Raw genomic sequence first — 22,501 nt, 5'->3', positions numbered from 1 at the left:
TGAACCCGCAATCATCGGTTAAGATGCACGCGTTCTAACCACTGGGCCATTTCGACTCTTGTAGTATTTGATAATGTGATATAACAACTTCACGGACTGCACTGGTGAGAAATAATACATTAAAAAATAATTCTATGTTAAAAAGAGGTTTTATATAAATTAACGTTTATAAAACGTTAGTCATGTATCAACGGAGCTCTGTAATTTATATATAGCACAAAGATAGACGAGAAGAAAGTTGTCTATACAATACATCGTTAACGACGAAGACATACGACGCCGATAAGCTTCTCATATTGTCATTGCTTACAATCGAGACACTAAGGTATTATATATCAGGCGCCTTTAATTGCTCTGGAACTCTTACACGCTCGCCCTTAAAATCAGGTCACAACGGACATATAACTTCATACCTATTTTCTTATTATTTACTAACATCGTATAAATTTTCCTTTACCTATATTTGGGTATTCAAACATTTATATATTCGTAACTTAAAACGAGTTGAGTGTTAAAGCAATACCGCTACCAGTAATAACTGTTTCTTTACTTTTTGGAAGCGTTATATTATTCGATCACATAGTTATATTGTCAAATGAAGTTGATTTTGACAGATTTCAGCCACAATTCAAAGGAAATCAGCAAACGTTTTACAAATAATTATATAAAAATCTACAAACCACAACTCAAAGCAGTGTTGTAATAAATATAATCTTACCTCATATTATTTCCATAATTAAATAGTATAATAGTTATATTAATGTCAAAATAAAAAATGATATATTTCAGTACAAAATGGTAATCACAGAAAAACGACTTAACAAAATATAAAACTAGCACATAAAGTAAGCTAAATACAAGCCTTTTACTATAATTACTAAGATTCATATCAATCGTATGAATCGTTTACACTGAATCCTAATGACACACATTCAATATATCACACCATCGATTACAATGCTCTTATATATCCACGATGGCTACTCATGCATTTGATTTGTATATTGTTGTCGTTGTGAATATCTTGATCAATGTGCTAACTGCCGAGGCCTGAGGTGTTATGTATTAGTGACATGTATTAACCTAGTTCACTCAGCCGTCAAATCGGAATTCAATAGTAACTAAATACTGTTAAATTGTAGCAAAATAACGTGAATGCCATACACTTTATTAATTGTAATTAGTCGTAGAACTAGTAGATATTGCGTACTTTATACTTAAATTATTATAGAATTGGATTGGATTCCATTATATATTTAGATAAGAAAGACTGAATTTCGTAATCTGTAGCGCGGCTTGGTCCAGTACAGGCAATAATGAATATGATGATGGTATTTGGCTGATATTACCGAGCAAGAAACGAACTCTTACCACAAACAACCGCGTACGTGAATAGACCATGCCTGGGATTGAACCTAGGTAACTCAAATTCGAGTTCAGTAATCGTACAATTTAATTAATATTAACCTACATAAAAGATAGACCAATAATATCGATGTAATATATTATTTAGATAAATACAGGTGCTCGAAGAGGGAGATTAAGCCGTGCCTCGTCCAAATAGTTAATATGTACTTAAAATTTAACTGAATTGATTGAAATTATCCATAGGTCTAAAGTATATTATTAAATACTAGGGTATAACTTTAATTGGTTTGACGAAATCTCTCTCTCACATCGCAGGGTAGGACTGAATTATGTAAATAGTACCGCTGCTGATTTATTGCTACCCAACTGTTAAGTTTACACCGCCTGCCTTAGCATGAATAATATTCTCATTGATATAAAGTTTTAGGTGAATTAATATTGACAAAATTATCTTACAATAATGACAAGAGTAATACATACAGTAATTTATATATTATACAATAAAAATGTTAAGTATATTAATAAGGAACTCTTATACAGAATGACTGGAATTGCATTGCGTGAGTAAGTTACTATTTTGACTATTATTTTTCATATACAACGCTTCGTCACCATAAGATATATTTTAGTGTGCTTAGTATGAGCAACAATCTGTTTTACCGATTGAGAATGACATATTGCGTAGCAATGATTTGATGTTTAGATTCAAAAGGTACTAAGAGTTTAAGATTTGATAAAGGAATGAATTCGAAAACTGACGAAGGTTTGCTTACTCTGACTGTACATCCGAGCCCACACTCATAAATTAGTGATCTATATAAAGAACGTTTTCAGATACATGTAAACATTTTTTTTTACTTTACTTAGATTTTAAAAGGTACTAAAAGTTAAAGGAATGAATTGGAAAACTGACGACGGTTTTCTTACACTGACTGTACGTATAAAAGCGATCATTATTATACCGTAATTTAAGAAAAGAACGCTTTTTATTAAATCATTTGAAATTTATATCTCGCACGGCTGACGGAAAGTATTTGCATGACAAGGCGAAGAAAGATCGTTATAAATCTGTAAATCTGCTGAGATGACGTAAATTACTTATAAAGCTTAGTCCATAAATCCATACGTATGGTACGATACGAAATAGCTCATATACTAGCTAATCGTCATGATGCATAGAAATATAGGATCATACGTGAATAATTTTTAAATAATTAGTCAAAATAAAATTGATGAAATCCTTTTTATAAATGATAATCAGGATTGTTATAGACTTTATTAACATATATGTCGAAGCATCAAAAAGTTACTTAGGACTTTTTTTTATCGTACATACTTGCGACGTCAGATATTTCAGGTAACATCGTAGGAAAGATATTACGAACGTGAACGACTAGACTTAAATTTTGAATATCATCATGCCTGATTACGAGCTAATGCCTAACTCCTCGTTACATTTATTTATCATCATTTTCTATTATTACTATATACTTAATTCAGTTATAAATATAATATGCACTATTTAAAGATTACTATTTTATAATTCTTCAAGTATTTTACTTAATGAACATTTTCCGAAAAGACTTACATGTTGTAAGTTCCATGCTTAAAGTCAAAACCAATACGTCCCGAGCGAGAAACGTATCGATATCTTTTTTTTTTTTAAATAAACAGTGGACAACATCACATATAATACTCTGTTTCCACTGTAAGTAGCTAAAGCACTTGTTATGGAAATCCGAAGTAACAACGGTACCACAAACACCCAGACCCAAGACAACATAGAAAACTAGTAAATTTTCTACACCGACTCGGCCGAGAATCGAACCCGTGACCTTGGGGTGGTGTACCAATGAAAATCGGTGTACACACTACCAGAACACGGAGGTCCGCTACATGAAATGCGAAACACATTGAATTGATTTGCCAACATTCGACATTTTGTGCAATTTATATCAGCATCGTATCAAAAACGTCATTTTTACGTAAAGTTTCCGATATATTTAATTTCTTAAATTAACTTCATGTTCTATTTTAAAAACTTTTGCTGCATTTTGTTTTCAAGGTCATAATATAAGCCTTGGTAGTGTTACCGTAAATCGCGTATTGTAGAAGTGAAATGTGTGGGCGAGTAAGTCGTACAATAGCGGTACAAATATTGCTATTTAAAATGTTTTTTATCTGGTTCATCACGCGAGATCGTTACGAAGAAACGTTGCATTTTGAATAACAAACATAATTTTTTTAAATTGTTTATTATTTTTTTATATTATTTTTCCTAAATGTTTTATTTAGGAACCAAAATATATACATTAGTAATGTTTTAAAAACTTATATATATAATCAATGCAGTAGCAGTATCTTCTCTGGATCGATTGGCGTGATATCCTTAGATTATTTATAAATAGAGAATAGTGCCACATTACAAAAAATGAACGAGCATACATTATTATGTTAGTGTGCGTACAGTTACGATACTCAAACGTCACATTATTTTGCAAGTGTGTGTCTACTTAGTGACCAAGTGTTGCCACTATTTTTTCCACACGTTCTCAGCTTTGATTGTGACTAAATGTAATAAATAAAATGACACAATTTTGAATGACCGCTAATATGAAGAGTATCAAATATAATTTCCGCTACATAAGCTATTTTGCCTAAGTCATATGATAAAATATATAATAATAAATGTCATGATAGATATTTTAAGGTTCAGAATACTTTTATTCTGTAAAACGGAACGTAATACGACGTAGATGACTGCTTAAATGTAAACTCGATTTTGAGCGAAGTAGAAAACTCCTTCGTAGCGTAAAAAGTTTTCTATCGATCAGTTCTCGCTTATTTACCGGCTTAACCAGACAAACTGAGTTTGTATATACTTACAATGCAATTATTCAAAATGTTAATAGACATGACAGATCAAATTAAACTTTAATTAAAAAAAAAACCTTGAAAAAATAAATCTCATTAATAGACATATATAAGATTATTTGTTTTAAGATCAAGTTATAAGAATCGGTGCCAGAGTATCCAGAAGAGACACTTTATTTCAAGCCAAAGTTTTTTTTTTTTATAATGTTGCTCACTTCAAGAAATATAGCAACAACGATAATTATTCTACGATCAACTCGGCTCAAAATATTTACTGTCAAATTAATGCTTGGTACTAAAACATTCACATAGTATAAAATTCTGAACAGTGCAGACGCTTTTAAAAGTAAAAAAAGATCGAAGATTTGTACCATTGCGCTTGTATTCTATTTAATTCGTTAATATTTTATTCAAGTCTCGGTGTCGTTCTCTCTTAAATGTATTCCATTATCTCAACTTATAGTTTTGTTTTTCACTACTTAATTATTTACTTGAATAAAGTCCTCGAGATTAAATAGAATTTAAGGAAGTAGAGGAAATTGATTGTATGAGAAAAGTATATTATATTATATTTATATTTTATTATATACTTCTTCGTTCCGGGGTCGAATAAGGGTTAACAAAGAAAGGTTATATGGAACGACAAACATAAAAAGAAAAAAAAACGTCGCTTTTATTGGCAGAGGAACCTTTGCGTACGCAGAAAAACTTACCGGAGTTTCGACATTATATATGTTATCGATTTAAAATAATTGTATTGCTGTGGTTTGGTTTGAAAGGTGAATGAACCGGCCCAATTTCAGACTAACGGGGAATAACATCTTAGATCCCGGGGCTGGTGACGTATTTAGGTAACGCCTATATTTCTTACAGTGTATATAGATCGGTGACCTTTGACGTGGCCTATTTGTTTGTTTGCCTTTCTAAAATAAACGAATGAAAAAAATATATATACACATAAATATAAATTGCCCCAAGCTCCATTTACAAACGAGATTGGTGTCAAAACGTGACATATTCACCAAACAGTAGATTCGTAATGAAACAAAACATCCTATTTAACAGAATTACACAAACAACGTTTAACCTATTATAGGATGTACTCGCGGCTATAACTTTTGTTTGGCTGGTAAAACGCATTACGTGTCCCCACGTGAAGTAGGGGATGAATGAGACTCGCCGGTGCCTAGGACATCTAGTAGGTACACCGGAATGCCTAATAAAAACCAGCGACGCCCTCTCCGTCTTTTTCAGCGCGATCGCTTTCGCATGTCGCCGTCACAATTATATCTCAGTTAACTTTGTATAATTATAACGTGTACCTCGGATTTGTAGACGTTTGAATAATGTACGACGTAATGAATCCACTTTCGTAAGGCTGAGTTAAACTAGCTTTCGAAGTAACCGCAAAATAAATATAAAATGAAAATACCGTATATACCTAACCGAACTGAGATGGCCCAGTAGTTAGAACGCGTGCACCAAAACTTTTCCTCAAAGGGAGAGGAGGCCTTAGTCCGGCAGTTTTTCAGAAAATTTTACTGTATGTATGTATCATACCTTAACAATAATAATACATGATAACTTTACCATAGGCATATGTTAATAAATATGTATATGTATTAATTAATATTAAAATATCATTAAAATATTTATCAGTAATTAACGGTTCAAATATAGAATTCAGTTATGTAATCGCCGTTTAGGAATATTAGTATTATAGAGCTGGCCTATTTTAATCCGTGTTATATGAGCTGATTAAGGGATTTTTTGATAAGCGCATCTATGGGGGTTTGACGTCAGGCAAGTGAATGGTCGTAACAGGCAAAGTCTGCCAAATCCTTATTTAATGAAGGTTCCACACCGCGCGGACACCTAATAAATGGGTTAAGGGCAAGCGAATGACTATGAAGATAAACGTGTGGTTTCATCTACATTTCACTCTCATACTTGACATAACATTCCTTAAGTCAAAATCAAATCTAAATATATTTTATTCAAGTAGGCTCATAAAAACATATTTGAATCTTGAAATAATGTAAAGTTACCACCTTTTCTGAAAGACGATTTTACCGAGAAGAAACGGCAAATTGTGTTTGCTGTTTCTCCACATTTTTTTTTTATTTATCAGACGGATTCAGAAATTATCGCGTATACAAAACAAACAAATTGTTATCGACTAAATTAAACTTTTGATAAAATTATACTAATAAAAGTACAGGTAATCTTCGATCTACATCCCTTAGCTTAATATACACTGGACGATTTAAATTCTCATCTCATAAGAATATAAAATATATCTCAAGATAAAATATTTAGTTCACCTTATAAAGCAAAAGTGTTTTCAAATGTAACTGCAGAATATACAATAAAACTGGACAAAGGCTTCATTCCCTTCGAGTTTAGAAAGGAAAGTTTGCACTAATTCCACCAGGTGACTCCAAGGCGGTTGACGTGTATTACATCAAAAATATTATATACTTGGTGGTAGGGCTTTGTACAAGTCCGTCTGGATAGGTACCACCCACTCATCAGTTATTCTACCGCCAAATAACAGAATTCAGTATTGTTGTGTTCCGGTTTGAAGGGTGAGTGAGCCAGTGTAATTACAGGCACAAGGGACATAACATCTTAGTTCCCAAGGTTGGTGGCACAATATGCATATGCTCGTCCGCCAACCTATAACATAAAAAAAAAGAAGAAAAAATAAGAAAGTAACTCTGTCTGTCTGTCGCTGTTTTATTACCGAACCACTGAACCGAATTCGATGAAATTTGGTATGAAGCACACTTGAGCTCCAATAAAAACTTTTTTTTGCCTAAAATATGATAACCAACCCCTAAAACGCAATCGAAGCCGGGGGCGAAAACTAGTAGTTATATAAATAGATAGTCCAATTTAACTTCGTATGGTTAAAATTCACACTAAGTTACCAAAGAGTAACTATTATAAATTACAAGTCGCCCTAATGGATTACGAGTCTCCGTGATGAGTTAGTCAGCTCCACTTGTATATATATAGAGATTATGTGTTACCATTTCATGATTCCAAATCTTATTATGGTGAGTGCATAGCTTTCAGATAATTGATAACTAAATTGCAGTCTGTAATCTAAGCTTATAATTATATTGAAAATTAATAGACGCAATAAATGGTATTACTGTTGGAAATTGCTTTATAAAACAGTGTAAACTAAATTGCTATTTTTTTTTTATGACGTTGTCCTGGCTGATTTTGGCCATCGCATTGTCTAAGGGTAAGGCAAGTAAGTACCTTAACATTCTGTTGATTTACTTACGTGGGTATTCAAACGCAGGTTATATTTCCATTTCCGAGCTTTGATAGTTAAAAGTTTACGCGAGAGATAATTCGACGTGCCTTTCGAATCGTTGGAGTGTAGTGACAAGTTTCAGATTCAGTACAACTACTTGCACTTGTACAAAGACCCAACATTTTTATTGATTTGTCATCTTATTTGTAGGATTATATTATAATTAATGTATATCTGTGTACCCGGTGCACACAGATATACATTAATCTCTATCTCATGCATACGCCACTCCGTCCAAAAATATTTTTATATTTCTGTTCTATCTTGGGTTTGGGTGTTTGTGGTACCGTCGTTACTTCTGATTTTCCGTAAAACAAGTGCTTTAACAGTAATATTGGTCTTTCGTTAGTTACTGAATTTATTATTTTTTATATTATGTAGATATAAACGAGTTTTACTGCCAACAATAAAAACACGTTGACAAACATCTAAAAAAAATATTCGAAATATATTAGATAATTTTAAAATGAAACGTCTAAATTGTAAGTTGCAATTGATGTTGTCCTTTTAGTTAATATATTATCAAGAAAAATGCAAACATCGTTGAAGTAAATACTGATAAAAGTTTAAAGTAATATTTAAATGATAAATTTTCTTAACGGACGATTTCAATACGATTCACTGAACATTTCACAGTTGTATTACTTTCGCGATTGACTGACGCTACACTGTAAATACATATTATATTATGTACATTAATATTTATATAACATATCATGTTCATGTTTGTGACAATCTGATATAAGTATTTCTTATAAACTGACATAATAAAATATTCATACTGTTTTATATTGAGAGCATGTTAAAAAGTAGCTTTACAATTTGGTAACCTAATAATACTTATACTAATTGGTTGTACCTCCCAAGTCTTTTTCAAACAGCAATACTTAGTATTGTTGTGTCCAGGTACATTGTTCCTAAGGCTGGTGGTACATTGGACGTATGGTGACCAATTTTAGTCAACGCCATTAGCCAGTTGCCCCATATACTTTAAATGAAAAAGATGTACCCTAGGAATTTACTTAAAATAACTCATATTTATGTTTCTTTTTAACTTTGCAAAAGTTGTTGGTTTCCAATGCCGGTTGGTGGATTGCACATGTGGCAGAATATCGATGAAATTAGACACATGCAGGTTTCCTCACGATGTTTTCCTTTACCGCCGAGCACGAGATGAATTATAAGCACAAATTAAGCACATACATATATATAGTGGTGCTTGCCTGGGTTTGAACCCGCAATTATCGGTTAAGATGCACGCGTTCTAACCACTGGGCCATCTCAGCTCTTAACTAGTTTTATTTCAATGTTTTATAATTTATATTATAACACGAACAGTTTCAATTTACACCTGGTACCGCCGCTCCGTAACACTTTAGTAAGAGTAATATTTTAGTCTTAATAGAACAACGCATTAGAAACGAATGAAGCACTTGGAGTTTAAGTTGTAACTCTCCGTTACCGTAGAGTTATACTTCTAGCACAAATACTGCAATTATAGATAACTACTACTTGATGCCTAGTAATTGACGATCGTCAGGTTTTACTTAAAAAAGTACCCTTTCCTTTTTTAACTATATTATCCATGCATTACATGCAAAAACCTTCCTCTCGAATCATTCTATCTATTTCAAAAAACTGCATCAAAATATGTTACGGAATCTAAAGATTTAAGCATACATAGGGACAGACAGCGGTAAGCGACTTTGTTTTATACTATGTAATGATGTAAGGAGAGCGCATGTGAAACTGGTAAGTAGTCACATTGGCGCCGTAAAAAAAAATTGAACCATTCTTACATCCTCCCACCTGTGGCCTTATATAATTTACTATAACACTTTTGTTTCTTTCACAATTTGTTACGCAAGCACGTAACAAGTATATTAGTGATATGTTTGTTTGTCGAACATAATATATTCCTACAATATAGATATGTACAGACATTGATGATAAGAAAAGGGAACTCTGAGTAGGAAATTGTGTTACTCTTCGCGGTATTTGTGCCTCAACGAAACATCAGTTGCTATAGACGATGCGATATTTAATAAAAAAATATATTGGACAATAATTTCTTGCCTTATTTTTTTACTCGTTTATTGTATTATATTAATCTTAGAAATTAATACATATTTCTATTACGATTGTATTATGCATATGTAAGTTATAACCATTAAATCATAAACATACAGAATAATATACACAGTGAAAGATCACTACTAGATTAAGAAATTATATACAACTAAAAATTAGTTATTGTTTAAATCATGGCCGCGAATACTGGCAAGAATACTGTCAATTGAATTGAACCGTTGAATCGAACTACAAGAAGTGTAAGTCTAATTAAATTAATGTTATATTTATTTCAATTAATTTTTGCACTCTTATAAGCTACAAATTCAAATCCTCTTCCCGAAACTGGAAGCGATCGTAAGCGATAACCGCCTTTCCAAAGCCCTTCTGTAACATTTGTTTCTGGATTTTACTTTTTATATTTTGGAAACCCAATCTTTTATTTCATCTGTAAGCTGAACGCGCACGTCAAATGTTTTAATTGAATTTCGAACAAGTACAAACCAACCGATTGCGCTACAGTTTTGCACTTTTGAAACTGGTGGCAATACCATTTAGTAAACACTCTTTCCGTTTAAAAAAATGTTCGCTTTGAATAAAACCGTTACATTTATGTAGTAATAATATTTTTAATTTCACCAATCCTTTTATTATTTACAGCCAGTTTCGCCCAAAAGCGTTCGTTGAATTTGCTTAGCTGGGAAGATTTTCCGAGGTTTAATTTTAAACAATTGGCCTTAACGAGAGCGCTTTCCGAAATATTGTTATATTTAAGTGCTGTTGTGAGAAAGAGAAGGGGAGAGTTCTTTACTTGTGTTTATAATGAATAAATATTAGAATATCTTACTTACATTTACTTTAATAAAGCGCTGGTTTTCTGCTAGTAATTGCTTAACGCGTTACATATGGGTTATGTAATATTTTAATAAATATATTTTATTTTCATAATGATTTTTTTAAATAAAGGATAACATTTTATTTTTAATGAAAAGCATTTGGCAACACTATGAACGTCATTAATAACTCTAGATGAATTAAATCTTATATTAGTACAATTTACGGAAAAAGTAAAACAGGAAGAATGCTATTAAAGCCATACATACAATTAAGATACTGACTTCGTAGGTTTAAATTTAATGAAATTTGTTACTAAATTGATAAATTTGTTACAGTTTTAGGTTCCCTAACAAAATTTATTTTTGCTATTTGAAATATTGCTAAAACATTTATTTTCGATGTACGATAGATCTCTATGATACATGATATATTATATACTTATTTTTTTAAAACATTTTGAATATGGACAACATGTGCAAGTAATCTTTAGATATTTATTTGGGTATTTTCATGTATAAATTATACGCCGACGGTGTCAATCGCTTTTCAAAGGCGGGTAGATTTATTGTACCCCGTATTATATTATCTACATCTAACAACGTATACGCAGCAATGAAAATCGGTTGATCAGTTACGTTGCGTTTGCGTTAAAAGAACAACAATTAAAGAAATAAACATACAAATTTTCGCTATTATTGGAGATTTCAATAATTTTTTTACCGGCCTTAGTTGCTGCCTCCTTTTTTGTTACTTCTTGTTTAAATCGTTAATTCTTGAAACGTTTTGAAGTTTAGGAATAACATTATATTTTATACTGGAAAATTTGTAACAAAATTTTCGTTTTACATTGCGCTTTTATACTTAATATAATTAATTGATTTTATTCCATAACTTTGTGTCTGCAAAATTTTTCTTTAGGTATATTTATGATATACTAGCTGTGCCCGCGACCTTGTACGCGTTTGAAATTAAAAAAAAATCCAAAATAGAAATATCATAGTAGCTTTAGGTACTCCCTATTATATCAGTTATCTGCCAGTAAAAGTCCCGTCAAAATCGATCCAGTCGTTCAAGAGATTAGCAGCAACAAACAGATAGACAGACAGACAAACCAACAAAAATTAAAAAAATGTTAATTTGGTATATGTACCGTGTATAAATACATATATGCATTGAGTAAAGAAGGGCTATTTTAATATTGCAAATAGACACTCCAATTTTATTATATTTAAATAATTAAATTAACTCGAGGTCCCACGATGATTAGATATACATATATATGAAAATAAGATATAATATAAGGTTAATAAAAGGGTATACAATACGCACGTACGGAAATAAGGAGTTATAAAGTATACTGTTAAGTGGGTCGACCGGTAACGGAGCCTGTCTATAGGAAATGTGTAAGTTTAACTCTGATTAATAAATTTATTACCATTCTACAATAATTGGAGCCGAGATGGCCCAGTGGTTAGAACACGTGCATCTTAACCGATGATTTCGGGTTTGAACCCAGGCAAGCACCACTATATATATGTGCTTAATTTGTGTTTATAATTCATCTGGTGCTTGGCGGTGAAACATCTTGAGGAAACCTGCATGTGTCTAATTTCATTGAAATTCTGCAACATGTGCATTCCACCAACCCGCATTGGAACAGCGTGGTGGAATATGTTCCAAGCCCTCTCCTTAATGGGAGAGGAGGCCATTAGCCCAGCAGTGCTTTCACCAAGATTTTTAAGTCTTTGCCACACTCATTAATTTAACGGTTTTAGGCTCTTTAGTGAAAATTTTACATTTGCAGCGTAATTGGAGTCGGTATCTTGATCTTAGTAAGTTTTAACGTGAACATATTGTCTAAAGTAATATCTAAGTATGAGAGAAAATGTTTTAATAAAACAACTAGCGACCCGACTCTGCCTCGCACGGGTGCAATGCTGATACTAAATGTACATACTATACAATTTTTTTATACGGGACACCACATCAGAATCTTTTAAGATTATCAATGTTTCTTTACTATATTGTTCGTGTATTATATACAAAAATCTTCCTCTCGAATCACTGATACTAAATATACTACAGAACTTGTTTTATTGCGACACCACATTAGCAACTTCTAAAATTATCAGTGTTTCTTTATACTATATTGTCAATGTATTATGTCCGAAATCCTTCCTTCTATTACAAAAAAAAAAAAAAAAAACACTTCAAAAGCCGTTGCGAAATTTTAATAATCTAAGCATACATAGGGACAGACAGCGGTAAGCAACTTTGTTTTATACTATGTAATGAAGCCGCTGCAAGTGACACCGTTAGTGTTATTTTTTCTTGTAAATCCCGTTATTTATATGCCTAAGGACATAATATGCATATAAATTACGTATTATAATATTATTATCCGGTTCCCAGGCTACCTGAATGTCAAATTTGATTACGGTCGGTTCAGTGGCTTAGTAACATAATTCTATAATGTTTAATAAGATATTATTAAAAAAATATATAATGAACTGCCAGTTACATAATTTTTGTACAGATAAAATATATTTCATAGATTATTAATTATTAAAGGGCTCTTGCCACCATCGATGTTCCTGCTCTTACTGAGCCTCTTAGAATTAGTCGTGATGATGGTAAGAGACCTGATGGATTAACATTGGTTCCCTGGGAACAAGGTCGGGCCCTTGTGTGGGACGCTACATGTGTTGACACCTTGGCCCTATCTCATATGCGAGAAACAATGTTAAGAGCCGGTGCCGCTTCGGAAAAAGCTGAAGCCAAAAAAATAACTAAATATTCGTGTATTATATCTAATTACTTTTTTTGTTTCATTTGCTGTCGAAACGCTTGGCCCTTGGAGTAGTGGTACAAAAAGCTTCATCAAAAGTATAACACCTCGCTTCATTGCCTTCACTGGTGACAGGAGGGCTGGTTCGTTTTTTGCCCAAAGGATCGGAATTGTGATTCAATGGGGAAATGCTGCTAGCATTCTTGCCACCATTCCAAGCGGTCAAGATTTATACAGTAACTAGTTTTAGTTCATATTTGTATATATTTAAGCATTTAATGTTGTTAATTCTTATGTTAATAAAAAAAAATATATTAAATAATTGGATAAACTATAATAGAAATTGTGGATATAAAAGCATTACGATTCTCAGAACGCGTCTCAATACGAACTGAAATTTTCATTTGCTGTTCATCTTTAATTCCGTCGACGTCTGAGTCGGAAGAATTTAGCTTAATATAGAATTCGTGACATCAGCGAATATAGCCCAGAGATTAGAGCCAGATTATAAACAGATTATAGAGTATTTATATAGAAACTATTCATATTTAGGTCGTAATTAATATTATGGGTTCGGTAAAAAAATGGTTGTCTATGTATTTGGAGGTTCAAGCTCGGTTTATATAAAATTTCACCAAATTCGGTTCAGTAAATTATCTATTAAACACATACAGATAGATTGAGCTATTTATAATGAATATTATTAGATCAACTTTTTAGTAACACAAGCGTTAATATAGTGTATAACTTTAAGGTGTTTTTCAAAACTCCTCGAATGTGATCACATCACATGACTTGTCAGAGAATAGTTAGTTCTCTACATTTTGTTAACCAGCTCTTGAAGGAGTCGTGTCTCTGTCTGATTGTGAAATCATATGTTTTAAATGTATATTTTTTATTCATAAATATCGTCAGCTCAAACATAAAAAAAACTACGTCGATCATCTTTCCATTCGGTGAATTTTTCGATCATGATCAGTCGACTGTATTCATTTCAATTTCATGAAATACCTACCTGATAAAAAATAAGATCCGAATTTGTAAATGCATTTTAAACTATTTCCGAGGCATTATACTGCGAAGGGTAGAATCGTGTAAGACAAAAAAAAAATGCTATTTTTCATTTGAAATATGTCGATACGTGCATATGCAATATAACCTTTTTTTTTGCTTTTAAGTTACGTAGGCAAAAGCTGGATGATTTATTTAATTTGATATATTTATCTATCAGATCCAATTTTATGTATTGAACGCGACTTATATTTGAAATATTTATACCGTAGATTTAAATAATATATATGTGTGTGCGTTCGTATAATAATGAATATGTAATTTTCTTTTAATGATCCTATTTCTTGTTACGAATAACTTTACTGAGATAATGTATATTGGACGGATGACATATAGGAAATTTGAAGTCTTTCAAGTAATTAATACTTATGCTTTATTGTCAAGCCTAAAGACAATGTTCTAACACGTCGCGTTAAAGAAACTTTCTGAGTGTAACCTCTAACTCATATTCTTCCATTTCACTTAGGTTCAACGAAGTATTTACCATTTATTCTGCACTGATGAAAAAACGATACGATGTGGATGACGTAGGTGCATATGTGGCATGACGCATCTAAACTTTATTATGCAATTTTGTTCGTCAATCCGGCATATAAAGTGGGGCAAATAGTATTACCAGATACTTTGATTACATTAACAATTCAAGTGTACGAAAAGATAATCACAAAAAAGGTTTTAATTAATATATTATAATCGGACATTAGCTAAAACAATTATAATAATAATCGACGGACAGTCATTAACTATTTTAGGTAATAGTTATTCCAAATTCAATGCACAAGGTGGTAGTGACCACTTACAACGAGATGGTACCGTGTGTAATACATAAAGTCATTAGAAAATGAATATGAAATACAGTATTTGAAAATGTATTGGTAGATAGCTTGTTAGTGAAACACGCCCTTGAAATTCAGTGTTGGAAATCGTTGCATTGTAATGATGGACGGGAGCAACGATTGGCTGGAGGCGAACCCTGTGGTAAACATGCTGTCTGAAACAATAGCCGTGGAACATTGTATTTAGGGTGAATATGCAGATTAAGGTTTGTTTAGAATAGATAGAATCGATATTTTAATGATATGAGATCGTTTTTGAACTTAACACCTTTTTGTTTAATAATATACCTACATTTGAAAACAGTGCAGTTGGTTGTTTTAATTGTTCGATATCTTTGATGAATGATTATGGAAAAAATAATATAGCCAAAGTACAGTGCCCATGATACGCCACGTTCATTTGAGGTCTATTACTGAATTTAGAGTGGTGACAGTAATGTCTTTAATAATTCTATATAAAGTCAAGGGAGGAAAAACAAAGTAAGAATAGATTTTTTTTTATTTCGCAAGAAATTGGGCTAATTATCAAAATAATCAATGGAGGCAAACAGTGGGATTAATAATGAAAAAACTTTGAGCTATTCTTTAGTAAAATATATCACAGTGATTTAAGTTTTGTTTAGTAAGTATCGTCTGAAATAATAACTGTTTGATGTTTATATTTTTACGGCTAAATCTTAAAATAATTAAGTTGTAATTTCTCTATATGGTTTAAATTTTGTCATGAAGGTTTGGGTGCAACATTTCCGATTGTCGTTAAAAATGTTCACATCTGTAATTAAAATATTTTATATCTATAATTTGAAATCATTTCAAACCGTCACGATCATAAAAAAATAGCACAACGTGCATTTCAAAAATTGAATTTTAACATGTGGTGCACACATTAAAATATTGAACGTTGCATAATACAAATAATCGATTTGAAACATCGATTTGTAGAATATCTCGTGATTATCGTCATTACCCTTCTCACCTGTTCATTTTTATACATTATTATGACAGTAAGGATACAATTATTTTATAAATAAAATAAATATTTATTTATATTATTTTACAATCGTAACGGCCATCAATTTTGATACCAACATGACGTTCTTTGTTTATTTATACTCCGGTCAGGATTAAAAATAAAAGCTATTGACACGATAGATTCAGCATTTAAACTGCAATTGTCTCTCGACTGGATTTGCTTTTGTTAACAAATAGAATGTTTATTAAAATTTTATAGTATCAAGCATATTATTCGGTACAAGATTTTATAGATGATAAAAAAGCGTGGAGTTAATACCTGCTGACTTCCAAGCAGGATATATTAATTTAAATAATTGCTACTTAATTGCTAAACTAACATGTATTTTTTAAATGTTAAAAAGAGTAACTACTGACTTTCTTGACGGTTCTTCTCAGTAGAATCTACTTTCCGAACCGGTGGTAGCTTCACTTAATTGTAAAATGACGATTCAAAAGTGCTTGTAAAAGCCTACTAGAATAAAGTTTATTTTGATTTGATTTAATAATATTTATTATATAAGCGTTCATGTGTTCTGATTATTTATGCTACCTTAGTACCTGACCTCAGTTATGTGCGAAGGATATTATCTAATACATATGGGTATATATATTTGTGATTAATAAACTTTGACGTCGTTTGACGGATCGCCATGATAGTTCGTATATATGTGTGTTTATTTAACGAAGACGGTTTTATACTATTCGTATTGTTGTTACTCGCCGCTAGATGGCTTGGCTTTCTATGAATTTATATATCACTAAACCGCTTTCAATGATAATCGTTTAATATAATATTCTCAAATTAATGTCAAATATCTTACTTCAAGTAAGTTTTATATTCTGAAATATGAATAAATAAACAAATTCACCAGCTTTATAATCTTAAGTATATTTTCATAGATATATGAAATTTGTGATCATATTATATATTAGAACAGTTTAGCAGATGGGCAAGTTGGAAAGATTGTAAATTGCTCACTGCAAGTAGATATGGCACTGCAAGAAATATTATAACCATTTCTAACAATCTCAATGCGGTACCCACTATCACCTTAAAGATGATATACCTCACGTACCTGAGATAACTAGCTCTATCTGTCTCTGTCTCTCTCGCGCTTCAAAGAGAGACATACGACTAAAAATTTTGTTATATAAATTATTTGATCAAAGTAAAACATCGACTAATAACAATTTAAACTTTAGGATTAAACTTAATCAAATATACTTTGATCAGCGTTTCTGAAAATGCAATGAACTATGTATTTATAAATAGTATCTCTTTTGGAAAGACTCGTACAAGATATTAAGAATAACACTATAATTATGGTTAAAAATATTGCTTATTACAATATGGAAATTATTTATATATTATTTTATACGCTTGCTAAATCGACGATAATCAGATGTTTAAACTAAGGTATAATATATTTGAGTTTATTCACCAAAACAGTACATTATATGTATAAACATATACTCTTTAGTTGTCATTGTTTGGCCTCGATTGAGTAATAATTATCAAATAATCAACACTTCTATTTTTGTCAAATAATCAAAATATCGGACCTTTGGTCGCTGTGAAAATAAATTAAACTATTAAATTTGGTCTATTGTATACCCATACAAGAGTCGAGATGGCCCAGTGGTTAGAACACGTGCATCTTAACCGATGATTGCGGGTTCAAACCCAGGCAAGCACCGCTGATTCATGTGCTTAATTTGTCTTTATAATTCATCTCGTGCTCAGCGGTGAAGGAAAACATTGTGAGGAAACCTGCATGTGACAAATTTCATAGAAATTCTGCCACATGTGTATTCCACCAACCCGCATTGGAACAGCGTGGTGGAAAATATTCCAAACCTTCTCCTCAAAGGGAGAGGAGGCCTTTAGCCCAGCAGTGGGAATTTACAGGCTGTTGTTGTTGTTGTATATCGCTACAATATCTGTAACCTCGAGACGTCTAAAAGAATAGAAGTAACTTTTTTAATTCAATGTTCCTGTTTAAAAAAATATAAATATTTGAAATTACTTTTTCTTAAAACCGTCAATAGTTTCTTTATTTCTGCCAATTAAGCAAATTTATATATCGACAATTAGAAGGTTATATCAAAATTGTAACAGTTACGTTTACAATATGAAGGAATGTTGCCCTCCTAAATGTTTGAATTGTAACTTTTAAAGTTATGCAAACAATGTAATTTCATGGTAATTTCTAAGATTAAAAGAAGATCGCTTATTTTCGAATGGCGAGAGTACGCGCTTAATATAAAATTATAGGGTCGTCGTCGTGTCAGTTAGTATTAAATCCTATTTTGTCCAAACTTAACGAAATGAAAAAGTGAAACCATATTTGAATTTGAAATTTGTTGCATTTAAATTAAAATTCTGAGAATACATTTTTATGGAAATGTTAGTTTTAATTCAACTTCAAGCGGCGAGGTTATTTAAAATAATGATTTTAATAAATAATAATTTATGTTTCACCATTTAAAAAACAAATAGTAGATTAAAAAAACATACATAGATTTTTTATATTTAAAATAGAATTTTAATAACTTTGTCGGTGTATTTTAAGTTTAGAAAAAAAGTTGTGATTTTAGACATCCAGTTAAAATGAGGTTGCTTTCAAACTACTATTTAATACATAGTATACGCATTATGTATTAAATAGCAGATAGAACAGAATAGAAGAAACCAACAATGTATGACGTTAAATTAATGACATGAAAAAATGTTACGAAAAATCCCCGCGCGAATTGAAAGAATAACAAAAATTAAATTTATAAAAAAATATATTAAGCCGTATATAAAAAGAAATAAAGGGGAAGGTTACGTGTATCGGGGACATAAAAAGTTTACCTTATGTGAAGATTTCTGCCAGTTCAGCTCTACTGTAAGGCGCGTAAAAGAACTTCGATCCAAGTAAAATACGAGATAATAAAAATAGAAGACGGTTTTAAGGAGCATATTTGCAGCAGCAGATGCTCTAGTAGTTTAACTTTTTTGGCAGTTTTTGTATACGATACATTGCCATTCCAAGTGACAAAAATATATATCGATTGGTTTTGTTTTTAAACTCCTCTGAATTAAATTCATATATTCAATAATTTTGTGACGTAATTAAAAGACTATTATTAAGACAAAAAATTGAAAAGAATTAATTATTTAATATATAACTATATTTATTCATATTTGTATATATTTAAGGATATAATGTTAATAATTCTTATGTTAATAATGTTATTTTAAAATTAGTGCGCTATTTTCAATTTTTTATTGTATTAATCATTTGCGTACGTTATGTATATATCATTGAATAAACGAAACTTTCGCTAGCACAGGTAAAACTTACCTTTAAATCGCTTTTTCGAATGGCATCATGAACTCGCCACACAAGACTGGGTCCAGCGCAGCTTGTTTCTCTGCCGATTTCGAAGTACTGTAGTATGGGATTATTTTCGAGCGGCAGCGGCAAGGTGCTCGGTGAGCTCTTGAGCTTGGATATGATGGCAGCCATCTCGGGGAGTATGCGACTACCCAGCGAGACGGAGTCTGCCGAATCCTCGTCGCGGTTATCTAAAAACAGACATGTTAATAAGTAAAGAGATAATATTGCATAATACACATACACATACGCACCCACACATAAAAAGACCCTGTAAAGAAAGAAATAAATGTTTATTTAGGACACGGCATAATTATAAAAACTATATAAACAAACAAAAATAAGGAACATGTTACTAATTCTTCAAAAACAATAAAAATATAAAAAGACACATATAAAAGCCGAGATGGCCCGGTGGTTAGAACGCGTGCATCTTAACCGATGATTGCGAGTTCAAACCCAGTCAAGCACCGCTGATTCATGTGCTTAATTTCTCTTTATAATTTATCTCGTGCTCAGCGGTGAAGGAAAACATCCTGAGGAAACCTGCATGTGACAAATTTCATAGAAATTGTGCCACATGTGTATTCAACCAACCCGCATTGGAACAGCTTGGTGGAATATGTTCCAAACTTTCTCCTCAAAGGGAGAGAAGGCCTTTGGCCCAGCAGTGGGAATTTAAAGGCTGTTGTTGATAAAAAGACATTTAGTAAATAATGATAGTTATCGTTTCCTAAACAGATGCACCATTCAAGTAGGCTTCCAAAAACCCAACGCTGATTGTCAATGGTGTCCTATGTTGTTTGTACGGTAATATGTATTTACGAAAAATCTGTTATAAAGCTGTTAAGATGTTTGCAAGCGTACGCCTTAGAAGTTTTTCCTTCGTCTATATTTACGTTATGGGGATCACGTCTTGGAAATATAACATCCTACATTTTATTATTCCACGCCGTTACGTAACCTACCCTTGTATAATAAAAACCTCCGCGACAATCGAACTAGTAGCTTTATCATGTTAACAAAAAAATAAAAAAAAGTAAAGTAACGGCCTGTAAATTTCCCACTGCTGGGCTGAGGGCCTCCTCTCCCATTAAGGAGAGGGCTTGGAACATATTCCACCACGCTGTTCCAATGCGGGTTGGCGGTATGCACGTGTGGCAGAATTTCAATGAAATAAGACACATGCAGGTTTCCTCACGATGTTTTCCTTCACCGCCAAAATGGCCCAGTGGTTAGAATACGCGCATCTTAACCGATGATTTCGGGTTCAAACCCAGGCAAGTGCTACTATATATATATGCTTAATAATTTGTGTTTACAATTCATCTCGTGATCGGCGTTGAACAAAAAAATAACGAACAATAATTGTCTCATTATTATATGAATAAAGCACTTTCATCCTTTCCCTAATTGAAGAGTAAAGACTATACCTGCGTTACGTTACGATACTTCATTATCTAGAAAAGTATTTTTTCTAGATTCCTTAACGGGGGTAGAACTGAGTTAATTTTATACTGTGAGTAACAGCTATTCGAAATAAAAAATAAAACAGGCCAGTTATAAATAATGAATGCTCAGTAAAGTAGATCGAGAGAGGTAAATGAGAGGATTTACATGAGATTACTATACACTTTAACCCACGTGCCTTAACACGGTATACACCGCTAAAGTATTTCCAATACCGGTATCAAGCCGCATTTTAGTACCGACATACCACTTACAACGTCAGCTACGTACAAGTTAATATAATTTTCTTTGGAATTATAGATCAAATTCCCAAGAGTACTTTGCTTATAGTTGACGGATCTTCGATCGTGTATACGTTGCTTATAGTAAATTACGAATATAAGTAACGAACTCTCCAAATATTACCAGTGGTAACTTTGCTGATATATGTAATTTTGTATATTCATATTTCATATCCCATAAAAATAAATAAATAAGTAAATATACGTTGAAGTAATATCATGATGTGTGATTTAGATAGATCGTAAGTTTAGAAATGATAAGCAATGCAGAAGACAAAACAAAGGCACTTTATAATCATTCGAATTCACCTAAAATATCATAACAATTTGCATTAGGATTTGCAATTTAACTTCCAATGTGTTTATTTTTTTAATGCTTCGCAAACAGGGAAGAAACAATTTTCATTTACAAAAGTTGCTCAGTATAAAAATTGCCCGAACCTCGGTCAGACAATGGCTCTCGACTTCTTGTCTAAATCATGTTATGAAGATCGTAAAAGTGTCCTAAAGCTGGGCATAAGTTTTTATTTCGGCTTTTTCCCTTTCTCGAGCGTATTCCACCAAGCTAAGCGCGTTGACTTTGAATTAATTCATCATTTGATCTTAAGATGTTTTCATACTTTGTCAAATACGAGATTTATTTTAAATATAAATACCGCAATGCTCCAGTTGCTAGAACACACACATTTTAATTTGTGTTTATAATTCATCTCATAAAACATCGTGTACATGTGTCTAATTTAAATGAAATTCTGCTACATGTAAATCCACCAACCCGCTTTGGAGCAGCGTGGTGGAATAAGCACCAAGCTTTCTCAAAAGGGAGAGGAAGCTTCTTGCTTTTATACATAAAATTCAATGAGACTCGGATTACAATACACTCAGTCACCTGTTCTAGCCGCCGTCTATAATAGCGCCATCCGTATCTACAGTCTATGAGGACAAATTTACTAGCAAGGCTCTCAGTAAATAAAGAGATATAACAGCACCCTGTAGAATACTATCGTGAATTGCGTACAATAGAGAAAGATAATTTTATTTTTTGTTATTTCTTATATCTTCTTTAATTTATAACGTAACACGTAATGATTATTCTCTACTAAATATACATATCTCATAAATACTTTCATACTTGAAAATTAAACAAAGAGCGTTTCTGTGTTCAAAGCTTATCATTA

General features: G+C 32.0%; 1 protein-coding gene across 1 annotated transcript in view; it reads right to left on the bottom strand.

Annotated features, from left to right (window-relative positions):
- LOC124543328 (SCY1-like protein 2) overlaps positions 1-22,501 on the bottom strand; it is a 194,895-nt gene that overhangs the window by 113,439 nt on the left and 58,955 nt on the right. The window contains exon 2 of the mRNA XM_047121518.1: positions 19,540-19,763. Coding sequence (XP_046977474.1) covers positions 19,540-19,704 — 165 coding nt within the window. The 5' untranslated portion in view covers positions 19,705-19,763. The remainder of the gene's footprint in view (positions 1-19,539; positions 19,764-22,501) is intronic.

This window comes from Vanessa cardui, chromosome Z (assembly GCF_905220365.1).
Source record: "Vanessa cardui chromosome Z, ilVanCard2.1, whole genome shotgun sequence".
NCBI lineage: Eukaryota > Metazoa > Arthropoda > Insecta > Lepidoptera > Nymphalidae > Vanessa > Vanessa cardui.
Note: the sequence above shows the minus strand (reverse complement) of the source record. Positions and strands in the feature narration are given on the sequence as shown.